Genomic DNA, 13,125 nt, shown 5'->3' on the forward strand with positions numbered 1-13,125 from the left:
TCTTAGTTATTTCCTGGTGGAGTCATTATTGGGGCGGTAGGAAATGGTGGTTTCCCGTGTAAAAGCCCATGCCACTCTTAAGAGAAATACAAGTGTTCAAGTCAGACCAACATTTCTGTTGCCTTTAGACTCCAGTGGGGCAAGGAGACCAGTAGAACCAGAAGTGTTTTGTCCTTTCCTTTGTGATTAAATCGAATAGGTGACCAGTTCCATCACTGCTGTCTGCTGTGATAGAGGAGAACTAACCTCATTGGAAAATTCATTTCTAGCTTAAAGTGTCTCCCTTTCCTTTCCCTACAGCAGTCAATTCCAGGAGCAGGACTCTATTAAAATTCTTTCAGCATTAGAGACTCTCCTCTTCTCTCTGTGTGGTTGTGTGTTCCCTGCAGCAGCCTATCCATGTCAGATGGGAAGGGCTCACCTCTATCAGAGTTTAAGAGAACAGCAGGAGGGGCTGGTTATTCCGAACAGACAGGACTTAGATTCTGTTAGCTTAATAGCAGCATCCTTTCCTCTTGTTCTTAACGTAGGGACCTCTGATCCCTTCCCCTAAGAAGTGTCTCGTTCACTTATTTCCTCTCACTTTTTTGTGGAACATCTACTTGTGCTGTTGTCATCTGTTCATTGTTATTAATAACTAACCATCCATTGGATCTAGTGCTTAATGTTAAGAAAAAACACTCAGAACGTTTCCCAAATTTAAGAATCATCAAGAGGCATGTGAAAGTTTTTCATTAATGTTTTAGGAGTATTCTTTCTGTCTGCACTTTTGAGAGCAAGAAAATGAAATTTTGTTTTTAATATTATATTTATTTTAGATAAACTAAACCCCAACATTTTTGAAGTTTGCTTTATCCAAATTCATTCATTTAACAAATATTTTTGAGTACTGACCTTGATCTAGGCAGTGTTGGAGGCCTTCTAGATATATTGGTAAACAAAAAAGGCAGCGACACCTCCCCTCCCCCATCTTGTGGAGCTGTCATCTGATGAGAGACAGACATTTGACAACAAGCATAATAAATCAGTAAATGATGCTATATACTAAGGAGAAATAGAAAGCAGAGCAAGAGTGTCAGTGGTGGAGTCCAGCAGGTCACCATTTGACATAAGATAGAGTAGTCCTCAGTGAGAGAGAGCCCCTTGAACAAAGACTTGTAGGAAGAATCAGAATTGGCTGTGTGGTTGTGCAGGGGAAGCGTATTTCCCAAAAATGAAACAGTCAGTGCAAAAGTCCAAAGAGGGAGGAATGCCTGTCATTTCAGGGATCAGCCTAGAAGCCGATGTGGCTGGGGCAGAGTGGGCAGAGAGGGCAGGAGGAGGAGGTGAGATCGGGGCATCACAGGGACAGGCACGGCAGGCTTTCTGGGGCATTAGAAGCCTTGGGCTCTCACTCTCAGTGTGGAGAGGCGAGCACCTGGCAAGTTGTGAGCATGGGAGTGGCTTCATCTGACTTCCCTTCAGACAGATTCCTCTGGCTGATGTCATTGACCGTATGCATACAAATACAGACCCACACCATAAGGGCACAGGAAGAAGCACAGAGACCAGTTAAAAGGGGGTTTTAAGAATCCGGGCTGGGAGTGATGGGGCTCGACCCAGGGTGGTGGCAGTGGTGGTAATGAGAAGCAGTTGGATGGGGATGTATTCAGAAGATGGAGCCAGAAGTCTAAAAGATTGGTTTGGGGTTGTGAGGGAGGAGTCACAGATGATGGCAGGGTTTTTGGCTTGAGCAAATGAAAGAATGCGGTTCCTCTCCAGCTGGGATAGAAGGTGAGGTAGAGTGGTTTTGGGGGTGGAGAGAAGACCAGGAGTTGAGTTGCTGAGATGATGTTTTTGAGATGCCTGTTCTGCATGCAAATGGAGTTGGCAAGGAGGCAGTTGGAAAGAAGAGTCTAGAGTTAAGAGAGAGATGTGGACTGTAGGTATCAAATGTTGTTAAAAATGAATATTTTTGAAGCCATGGGTTCTTTTTAATTGAAGTATAATTGATTTGCAGTATTGTATTAGTTTCAGGAGTACAGAAAAGTGAATTGGTTTTTTGCAGATTATATTCTGTTATAGGTTATTGCAAGATATTGGGTAGAATTCCCTGTGCTGTACAGTGAATCCTTGTTGCTTGTCTATTTTATGTACAGTAGTTTGTATCCATTAATCCCATACCCTTAATTTGTCCTTCCCCCCGCCTCCCCTTGGTAACCACAGGTCTGTTTTCTGTGTCTGTGAGTCTTTCTGCTTTCATATATATTCATTTGTATTATTTTTGAGATAGCACAGATAAGTGATATATAGTATTTGTCGTTCTCCGTCTGACTTACTTCATTACATGCAATATTCTCTGAGACTAACAAAGATTATCAAGGGAGCATATACAGAGAGAAAAAGCAAACCAAGGCCTGAGCCCTGGGTGTGCTGACCTAAAGAGGTCAGGAGGAAGAGGAGTAACGTGCAAGGACAGAGCAAGGCTGGAGGAAACCTGAGTATGTGCACTCCTGAAGCCAAGGGGAGAGCGTATATAAAAGAGAGTTGATCTGCTCTATTTGTTGCTGCTGAGAGAGAGAAAATGAGGACTGACAGCTGACCTTTGGGTTTAGCAAGAAGGCCATCGGCATTGGACAAGCAATTTCCGTGGGGAGGTGACTGTGAAAGGCAAATTGAGTGGGAACAGGAGAAGTGGAATTGGCTACTTTAAGATACAGACGCCCCTGGAGGAAAGGGTGTAAAAGGTGGGGGGAAAAATGGGGCAGTAGCTGGCAGGAGGGTGGAGTCAGGGGAAGTCTTTTGCTTTGTCTTGATTTTAATGAGAGAAATCACGGTATGAGTGAATAACAGTATGTTTATGCTTTTTGGAAAGATGCAGTAGACAGGAAGCAATGCGTGATGAGAGGGGAGAGTTGTAGAGCAGTGTCCTCGAGTAGAGGGGCTGTAACGGGGTCCAGTGCACATTGGGAGAGTTGGCTTCAGATGGGAACGTGGTCAGTTCATCTGTGGAAAAGCAGAGAGGAGGGAAGAGGTGGGTCTGGATACTGGTAGGGGTAGAAGTGGTGAGAGATGGGGGTGAGTTCCTCTGATTGCCTCCACTTCCTCTGAGAAGTAAAATGTGCTGTGATGAGGTGGCAGTGAGGATGGGGCCGGGGTGCTGGAGGAGAGCGGACATTAAAGAGCTCTCCTGGGGGGCTGGACTCCCAGCAGCAAGAAGAGTCTGCTCGAAGTTGTGACCATGAATGTGAGTTGAGACCAGGCAGGCAGGAGGTGTGTGTGTTAATCTGTGTGCACAGCCACTTTCTCCCACATGATTGCAGGTGTTAGGTAGCTGTGTAGTTGGATTTACCGAGAGAAGTGGTTTTACCAAATGAGTGCAGTGAACTGAGAGAGACTGAGATTCAGGAGTGATTGCATTACTGGTAACAGAAAAAGACCTAGAAAGCCAGTGGGGGAGAGCAGCTGGGGCAGAGAGATGCATACAGGGAGGGAGTTGAAACGATCTCTGGTGAGTAGTTGGAAATTGCTAAGAGTGAAGCCAGAAGTCAGGTCACAGTGGGTAGAAACAAGGGGGATGGCATAGAAGTTGATGGATGAAAGCAACGATATTTTTATGAGTGTTTTCCCTAATTTCAAAATTTAATAGTGTTTGTGATTGCCAAAATTAACATGAATTTTTAAAATTCATATTAAAGTACAGTGACAAACTATGATTGTCTGTTTTTGTACTGAGCTACTTTTTTCTCATTAGACTTTCTGTTAAGTAGGATTTTTTTTTTTTAAATCTCTGTCTTTTTGTTGGAAAATTGCCCAGAGTGATTTTAGTTTTATTCCAAAGAACTGGAATTTCTTGGGGGTGGTTGTTACCTGTCGTAGGTTGGGTGTCAGAGAAGCAGCCTCTGAGTCGGAGGTGAGAGTACAGAAAGTCTAGAGAACGTGCTTGGCATCAAAACTGGTTCCGAGGAAGCAGCACCCCCCCCCATGACTGCGGCTGATGCATTTCAAAGGCTTCTCTTTTTCCCGTAACCAGGAAGGCAGAGCCAGTCAGTTCTGAGCTGGTGCGCCTGTGCAAGGAAACAAACCTCCTTATTTCCTCCTGCAAAATCCCTAGTCTGTGACTTTAGTCTTCCTTGTCACCAGACAGCTACACAACCTCCAGCCTTTCAGGAGGAGGAGAGGTGGAACGTCAAAGGTGCATGCCAGTTAATTCAGCAGCTTAATCAGAAAAGGTAGTCGCTTTCCTGGAAGCCCTGTGTTGGAATCTTTTGCTTTCATCTTATTGGTCAGAACTTTGATCCTGTACCCCTGCCCCCCACCCCCATCTCAATTGCATGGAGTCCAGGGAAATGGGTGGTTTTAACTGGCACACTGCTGCCCGGGGCAAAATTAGGTGTCTTTTAGTGGGGAGGAAGAGGAGATTGGCAGCTAGCAGTGTCTGCCATGTGGTGATTTTCCTTTTTATTCTAAAATTAATTTTCTTTGGCTATCGACTCTTGTGTTTTTATTTTTAGATTAGGAAGTTTATTGTCACAAAAGGAATAGTTGCTCATTATTTAAATTCAAAAATACAGAAAAGTAAAAAGGAAGCAATAATTGAGCCAGAAACAGCTGGTGTCATACTGGTGAGCCTCATTCCGTGCCTCTCCTGTGTGGGTCCGCATGCAGATGGGAGGAAGCAGGGATGAGAGCTGGAAGGAAGGAGAAAGGCAGATACGTGGACAAATAAAAATGGACAAAACATTTTATAAGAACAGATCACACTTTATCAGTTCTTTTAAATAAAATACTAGATTTTGTTCTACTTAAATCTCTAAGAAGAAAAAGAAACTTCATCCTGAGGAATGTTACATCCCAAAAGATCCCTTCAACAAAATAGATTATAAAAACCCCTGAAAGATTGCCAAAACCATGTTATTTTTAACTGCATTTTCCAATTTTTATATGTTATCAATTTTCCCTTCTATTAAATATGTAGTAAAACTCTTACATCCCCCATCGCATGCCTCCTACCCATTTTTGTTGGCTTTATTTCTAATAAATATAGTGTATATTATAGTATAGGATATGGGTTACATATCCTGTTATACATGTTATATTTATATATAATTATATTATTTATAATCAACATATTTATTATATTCTCTCCAGCAGCTGTAATTCCCTTCAGCTTTTGAATGTGGATCTTGGTTCTGGTTATTACAGAGTCCGAATGCTTTTCCCCAGTCCCTTAGCCATCACTTCTCCATTCTGGAATTATTTTGATTGCCTTATTGTTTGACTGAATTTTTTGAATCCATTGTTTTTTTTTAAGAAGGGTTCAGAAGTCTCAGTGTTCTCATGTTTGAATTTTATATCCAAGCAACTTTTCTTTCCTGTATAAAGGGGAAAGATACTGTCCATGTACTGTTACTGAAAATAACAACTTAGAGAAGTCAAAATTAAGAACTCAGGGTGGGAAAATTCTGGGGTAAAAGCACTGGCTGACTGCAGCTGGAGCAAGAACCACCTGCCACATTCTTGGCTGCCCTGTGCTAGGGAGAATCACAGTGCTGGCAGGTCTGACCCCTTCACTGGCCACATTAATGGACCTCCAGTGACTTGGAAGGATTAATTCCTGCTTTTACAATGACTCAAACAGGTCCTTTATGAATGCTATAAGAGATTTCTCTAGAAAACCTTCTACATCAAACTGTCCAATTAAATATGGTTACTACTCTATAAGGAAAACCTGGGAAAGATTAGAAGGAACTGTTGGGTGAAGTACTATTGGGGGCACTTGTTTCTTCTTCTGACTTTTCTGTATTTTGCAAATCTTCAAGAACCATGTATTTCACTTTTAACAAAAAAGTAAACTTTGCGTTTAAAAAGCTAACATCTTAAAGAAATTATATGAAAAATATTAATTTTTAATTCTTCATTTCCCTCTAAGGTGATCAGATAAATGTTCACTGGGGGTTCAGTTCAGAACCTGTAGTGTTTGAATATGGGCCTTGAGATCTCTTTTAGGTATTTCCCATAAGCTTTTTTTTTTTTTTTGTATTATTAACTGAATAATTTATTGGCCTCAGAACTATTTATGCTGTTTGGGGATTTATGAGGTACCTTAAAAGCTAAAAAGTTGACCAAAATATATATGTGAATAACATTGTTTCTAACGTAATGTATAATATCACAGTATTAGAGCAGTAATACCATTTATTTTGTAATCAAACTTAAACTAGTTGTTATAAAGTTTCCATGCAATTTATATGATTCCATTGACACTATATCTTGACATGCATTATATAGAAAACTGTGCTTTGAAAGCACACTTAATCTGAACTAAAATGCTTCATAAAGTTATCAGCTTCTCTTTAATTCATCTTTTAGATATTTTTAGTTGTTATTGCTATGAACATTTAAAAGAGTAATTTATTTAAAAGGTATAAAAGCTGAAATTACCCCAGTCTACATTCTCCTCACATTTATTTAGCTCCACGTGTCATTTGACGTGGACCGTGGGTCAGTCGGTCTCTGTGTCAGGTGGAGTAGAATGCCGATTCCGGGCAGCGGTTCTGAGCGTGGGGGGACAGCTGTGTGAGGGTGTTTGTTTGTTGTGTATCAGCCTGTTTTGAGATCCTCGCTTGTCTTAGTGTCCCCGTGTATTAGTACTTCTGGTTACGTAATTGCTGAATACACATTCAACTTAGTTTGTATTTGTGGTGCTTTTATCCATTGTTTACAATATTTAGAAATCTTATCTGGAACAAGACTCATCAAGCCTGCAGCTGTGGGTAACCCATCTTCCCCCAGGGAACGTGGCGTGGCTACCCCTGAGAAGTCTGAGGGCCCCGCAGAAACGGATTCCTGTGTTCAGTTTCCAAAGGTAAGTATTGAATTTCAAAATAATATTCAGAATGTTTTCATGATCTATAATTATATATTGAAACTAGAGTATAAATAATGAAATACATGAAATTTCTTCTGCATTGAGTAATACTCTAATCACTCACTCTTACTGAACATGTATTGATTTTCTTGTGTAGAACATTGTTAACCATGTCATTTTCATCCTTGGTGGGGTTTTTTTCCTAACTACCTGTGTGCAAATCTAATGTTAACTCTACGTAATGAAACAGTGCTTTTCCTTAAAAGGATTCTTCAGGATACGGTGGTGGGAACAAGGAAGCAGAACTGACTATGTTTGAAAGAGTTCAGGAAGCAGAGGGAAGATGGAGAGGGGCACAAGCCCTCATTGAGCAAATCAAAGTCACATTCGCAGAAAAAGAGCGAGAGCTGGAAAATCAGATGGAAGAACTAAAGAGACAGCAGGAAAAGGAACTCTTCAAACTGAATCAAGACAATTATATTCTTCAAGCCAAGGTACTAGACACCTTGTCCTATTTTTCCTTTTATTTATGAAAAAAGAACTTGTACTTCCTGTGAAATGCATTGTCATCCTCTGTCCCTGCGGCTCTTTGACTTGATGTATTTGCTGAATCAAACATCAACATGTTTCCAGAGAGTGCCTCCTTCCCCTGGGCGGGTATCAGAATTTAAATTGGCTCATTTTGATTGTTCTCTTGTTAGCAGTCCGATTTGAAAACAAATCCCTTGGTTCACAGTGACCTTCAAGGAAGACAAAGTTTCAGAAAAATTGCTATGGAAGGTCTAATTTCAGAGAATGACACTGGGTAGCATTTCTGAGTTAATTCCATCATCAGAACCATCAGCACAGAACATCTTGTAATGATTTAACTGTGCCTGGTGTTACCTTAATTCCAGTGTGGTTATAAGACAGTTTTAGGTCTGTGCACCTTGAGTTTTCTTTTGTTCTTCCTTACTTCATCATTTCCTTTCCCAAATAAAACAATTTCTGCATTTTCTCAAAGTTAAATAGCTTTGAAGAATCAAACAAAAAACAAAGGTGGTTGCATTTGGGGGAAACATCTGATCCTGTCACCGAAGAAAAATTGAAGCAAATCCAAAAAGAAATAGAAGAACAAGAGACACTTCTTCAGGGATATCAACAGGTAACAGTTCTTCAACACATAATGAGTTTGTTATGAGATCCTTTGGTTATAAACATAAGGCATTTAGAAATATTTGTGTCCATTTAACAGGTAATGGGAATTCTGCCATTGTGAGGAAGTAATGATTTGGCTGGTCTGCACATTTTTCATGAGCAAAATTAAAGTGGTTAAGAGCATGGGTTCTGGATTCAAAAAATCTGGTTTTAGGCTTTGCTTCACTACCTGCTGTGCAGCCTTAGGCAAATCATATTTAGCCTCTCTAAGCCAGTTTCCCCATCTGTGAAATGGGAATGAGAATGACAGTACCTGTCTCGGAAGATGGTTGTGCAATTAAAACAAGACAGCGCAGACCAACCTTAGTGCCTTCCACACAGTAACCAGTTAATGAATGTTGCCTGTTACTAATTTTAATAGCCATATTTCCTTAGAAACTGTCCTATTTTTCTTTCATTTTCTATGTTTTTCAGTAGATAATATTGGCTAGTTTTGATATTATATTCAGAAATACGAATCTGAAATCAATTGCCAGTGCCCTGAGATTGAAAAATATTTGACTTAAGTGGAAGAAAATGTCTGTGTCCTATAGTCAGACATCTGTTCTGTGTGATGGCATCTTGGTGACACTGATCTGACAGGCAGGACAGGTTTGGTGATCTCCAACATCAGACTTCATCTTCATCTCACTCCCCTTTTTTTCTTTAACTTCTCTCCCCTTCCCCTTCTGTCTCATTACCTTTCTCTCTTTTGACAACAGTAAAAAGCCTACCAATAAAAAGCATTTTCACTCCAGGGTCATCCAGAGAAGGCATTACCGCATCAGAGATGACAGCGTTCACTATAAAGGAAATAGTACTGATTTTGCAGGACACTCTGCCCTAGAGTTAGTGAGAACCTTTCAGACCCTCTGCTTGCCATTCAGAGCTTGCCATGTAGAGCATGCATTTTAAGGAGGGTTTCACAGACCCATAAGTATGCCAACCCCCCCACACACACACACAAAAAATCCCACAAAATTTGTATATCAACATATGTACGTATTTTTCTGGGTTTCATGAATTCTGCAGATAATTAAGCACAGACTATCTGCCAAGCATTAGGCCAGACACAGTGAGACAGTTCAGAATTTATATTAGATCCAGAAAGTTCTTTGGTTTTCATCAGATTCTTAATTTTAAAGAGGTCAATAAACCAGAGCATGTAACAAGCACAGAGTGGGACTGATCCCTGATCTTCCAGAAACACCTAGTCTCTAACTCCCTGCTCACAGTTCCAGAAACAAGCATGGTTACCCACTGTGGCTCCCTCCAGTTACCTCACCACAGAAAGATGGGCCAAAAACAGAAAAAAAAAGAATGTACAGTCCCGCTGGCCTTTCCATCCCTTATACGCAAAGTCGGGACGTGGTTACTCCTGCGGTCACTCGCCCACTTACGCCTGTGAAATGGAGTACATTATACTGACAGGCTCTTTGGCTTTGGGAATTTTTGCAACTTTTTTTTTCAACTAAGCATTTTGAGCATTTTGGAAAGAATTGTTTTTAGCTAACAAATTTTCTTCCAAGATAATCAAAAGATTTTTGAAAAAGATTTGAAGGCTTACTCAAAAATTGAAGAAATTTAATAAAAGACTTTTAAAATGTTTAAAGGATGTATCTTTTATGAGCACATACACTAATATTATATAAGTACTACTGACTTTTAACTAAAATGTAATTTTTTATTTATAAAAAGGAAAATGAAAAATTGTATAATCAAGTGAAAGATCTTCAAGAACAAAACAAGAAAAATGAGGAGCGAATGTTCAAGGAAAACCAGAGCTTATTCAGCGAATTAGCTTCCTTAAAGTAAGTCCTTTTTAAATTATTAAAATCAAATCAATTCTTTCTAAGCACTGTATTGTTATATTAATAATACATTTAGTTATACCTAGAAATTTTAAAAATTATACACTGGTTTACAGTTCTACAGCTTTCATATTTTTAATTTTCAATGGATTTTCTTTTGGCATTAGATGACTAGTACACACTTCAGTATTTTCAGCATATTCATATTTGAATTTGACCTCAGTTTTAGGAAATTGAACAGTCCTCGTGATCAGTCATTAACCCTGAGATACTTATGTAATGCATCTCAGTAATGATGCTTTTAGTAATAATAGTAATATATATATACAGTATTATTTACTGTCTTAGGTCAGGTTCCAAATAAGTAGAGCCTGATCTGGGGGTCCTTGTGGAGGTGATTTCCTGGAGGATAACTCTTAGAAGAAGGGGCAGGAGAAGCAAGATGTAGGGGTGGGGAAGGCGAGTAGGACCATGGTCTCAGCCAGAGGCTGGCTTCATTCTTCTCTCACCAGGAAGCTCAGAAGAACAGACTGCACCCCAGAGTTGGTCCCCAGTTGAGGCAGATGGGGGAAAGCCTTTGTGCCCCACAGCCAGTCAGTCCCCAGCTGAAGTGTGCCCCGAGAAGTGGGTGGCGGGTATCCTCTGGGCGGGGGCCGGGGCTGCTGTTTGGCAAGTGCGTTTCTCCAGAGAAGGAGAGCCTGTGAGTTGTGAGAACCAGCACTCACCGTGACAGACTGGCAGAGCACCAGCACCTACTTAGGAATCATACTTCACACTATAAGGTCTTTTGGATGTTATTACATCCATCTTTAATACGTTAAGTGAAGGAGCTGAGCCAACAAACATGGGCAAGTTAGGGTCCTGTCTTTTAGGAAGTAACTAATCATTTCACCTAATATTCAAATAGGACGGCTGTCAGAAGAAACTTCTTTGGCTGTGAATGTCATGTGTGTTACATTTATTCACATATTTCTTCCATTTTTTTGTAAGATAACTTAAGGCGTAAGAGGCAGGGCTGCTGTTAGCTCACACTGATCTTTCATGTAAAATAGAAAAAGGCACACATATACAGACAAAGCTAGAAAGTACACAAGTTGGCAAGCAAGGGCACTTCTGTGTAAATTAGGGGGGAAAAAAGCTCCTCTCCCTGGGCCAAGGCTAATAAACCAATACTCTCAGGGTTTCCATTCTTTTAGATTACACATAAACATTTCCCTTAAAGTATACTCCTCTTTTAGTATTTTAGTATTTTATTCTTTAGAGTAAATAAACTTTTTATCTTCAGTGACTCACAGAGTTCCACTGTGCATTAGTTTTTAATTTTTAAGAATTGAATATTTTATATTGAAAGGAGTACCTTGTAAAAAATATTTTTTTTTTTCAAAATAAATCAGAGAACAGATGCACAAAAGCCATTTCCTCTCTCAAGCAGTAGAAGGTGCAGAACCCACCCAAAACCAGAATTTTACAGATCTGTTAGCAGAACTACGGGTGGCACAGGTAAGTTGCATAAGAATTTTAACTATTAATGATAGTGAAGATTATTATAAAAATCCCCATATGTGTAAAAAAATATGTTTTTGTAATTATGAATAAATAAAATCCATTTATAAATTCCATGCCTTTTAAAAATTAAGAAATATCTAAGATGAGCATTTGGCATACATGTGACCTTAATATAGAGGCAGCAGTGTAATACCAGATTTAGATGGCTTCCTCTTTGTAATCCAGCCTCTTATCAGGCATTTATCACATGCCTGGCATATTAGAGACATAACCTTATCTGGGGGTGTATGCCTGACTTCAAATTCATCATTGGAAATGTACAGCTAAAATGGGAGAATAATCTGAAGATGACTATTCAGCTTAAAAAGTTGATTGGCTTTTTCCCTGTCTTCCTAAGTGGACTGTGCACTTCTAGGGGGCAGAGACTATAGCTGCAAATACTTGTATATGATGTGCCTAACACAAAGGTAAAATGTGTAACTTTTTTCTTTATTTTTATTAATTTGTGTTGTAGAGAATATAGCCGAGAACTTTCTAAAGTAGTATTTATCAATGAGAGAAGCTCTGAAATTTAGGGCAGGTTAATTCTATATTAAGCAGAACAGTTCTATGAATTGCATGATTTTTATCATCCCTGTCCCCAGGAACTATGGTCATAGCACCCAGCAGTCATTGTAGCACTTAGAACCACTGCCGCGTTTCCAGACATCCCCTGTGGGAAGGCAGTTAAGCCTCCACTCCATCCCATAAAGAACCATAGCACTAAACTAAAAAGTCTTTTCAATCTATTTGATTGATTATGTAAATTAGAAAAATTCGTTACATAGCACTTTTTAAATAGAAATTCATTATATAAAGTTTAGGTTACACAGAAATTTAAACATGCCATAATTTAATAATTGACGTTTAACAGATTTTTGTAGTATATAAAATGCAGCTTCAAATATGAATCCATTAGAGAAGTTTCTTCAGCTGCATGTATGTATTGAATGATTAGATAGCCAGGCAGATAGGTAGAATGGATGATTGGGCACCCTCACCTATCAGTGGGCCTCAAAACTGAGCGAGTTAAAAGAGAAATTAATATTGCTGTGGTTCATGAAGGCTTGGGAAAACACGGTAAGGCTTTAAGCATAGGATTAGTTTCATTTAAAGGCTGTTGTTAGTGACCTTTTAAAAGTGCTGTTTTGAACACATTTTTCTGACAAGTAGGAAACTAACACTGCCACTGAAATCACTGGAAAACGCCGGATAAAATATAATAAACATCATGTAAATTCATAACTCACACGCATACTTCTCTCCAGAAAGTAAAGAGAATCTCGGGGGGTCAGAAGTGGACAGGCATACAACCTAACGGTAAGCATCTGCTCCCAGGCTGCCAGTGCAGTAACCGCGGGTCTGGGCTCTTAACAGCAAAGTGCACACGGGGCTCCGGGACTTCAGAGGGCCACATCCTTCAGTAAAACAGTGGACTAGGAAAGAATCCACCCATCTTCAAAAGGGGCTGAGACGTCAAGGAAGCTTTTTTGTCTTAACTTGATCTCTAGAAAGAGAAGAGGCAAAAGTCTCCTTTGCTCAGTACTTTACTGGTTGTTCAGTTTAAATGTCATCCCTTCGGCCTTCATTTGTGTTTTAATATTTGAAATGACTACCGGTTAGGGTTGGTTATGCTCAAACTGGAAAAAAAAATAGCATAAACTGTGGTCCTAAGTCAGTTATCTCTAGTGTGTCCAGAAGAAATAAGTGCAAACCAATTCTTAGAGGTGTCTGCCTTCAACC

The 13,125-nt window shown here is 39.7% G+C and overlaps 1 protein-coding gene across 4 annotated transcripts in view; it reads left to right on the top strand.

Moving 5' to 3' along the window:
* CEP162 (centrosomal protein 162) overlaps positions 1–13,125 on the top strand; it is a 74,781-nt gene that overhangs the window by 34,136 nt on the left and 27,520 nt on the right. For 3 of the 4 annotated variants that reach the window (XM_064486892.1, XM_064486891.1, XM_064486893.1), the window contains exons 14-19: positions 6,714–6,847; positions 7,117–7,344; positions 7,854–7,994; positions 9,725–9,837; positions 11,232–11,337; positions 12,651–12,702. In XM_064486892.1, the coding sequence (XP_064342962.1) occupies positions 6,714–6,847; positions 7,117–7,344; positions 7,854–7,994; positions 9,725–9,837; positions 11,232–11,337; positions 12,651–12,702 (774 nt within the window). The remainder of the gene's footprint in view (positions 1–6,713; positions 6,848–7,116; positions 7,345–7,853; positions 7,995–9,724; positions 9,838–11,231; positions 11,338–12,650; positions 12,703–13,125) is intronic. The other variant, XM_010980263.3, reaches the window with a different exon arrangement.

This window comes from Camelus dromedarius, chromosome 6 (assembly GCF_036321535.1).
Source record: "Camelus dromedarius isolate mCamDro1 chromosome 6, mCamDro1.pat, whole genome shotgun sequence".
Taxonomy (NCBI): Eukaryota; Metazoa; Chordata; class Mammalia; order Artiodactyla; family Camelidae; genus Camelus; species Camelus dromedarius.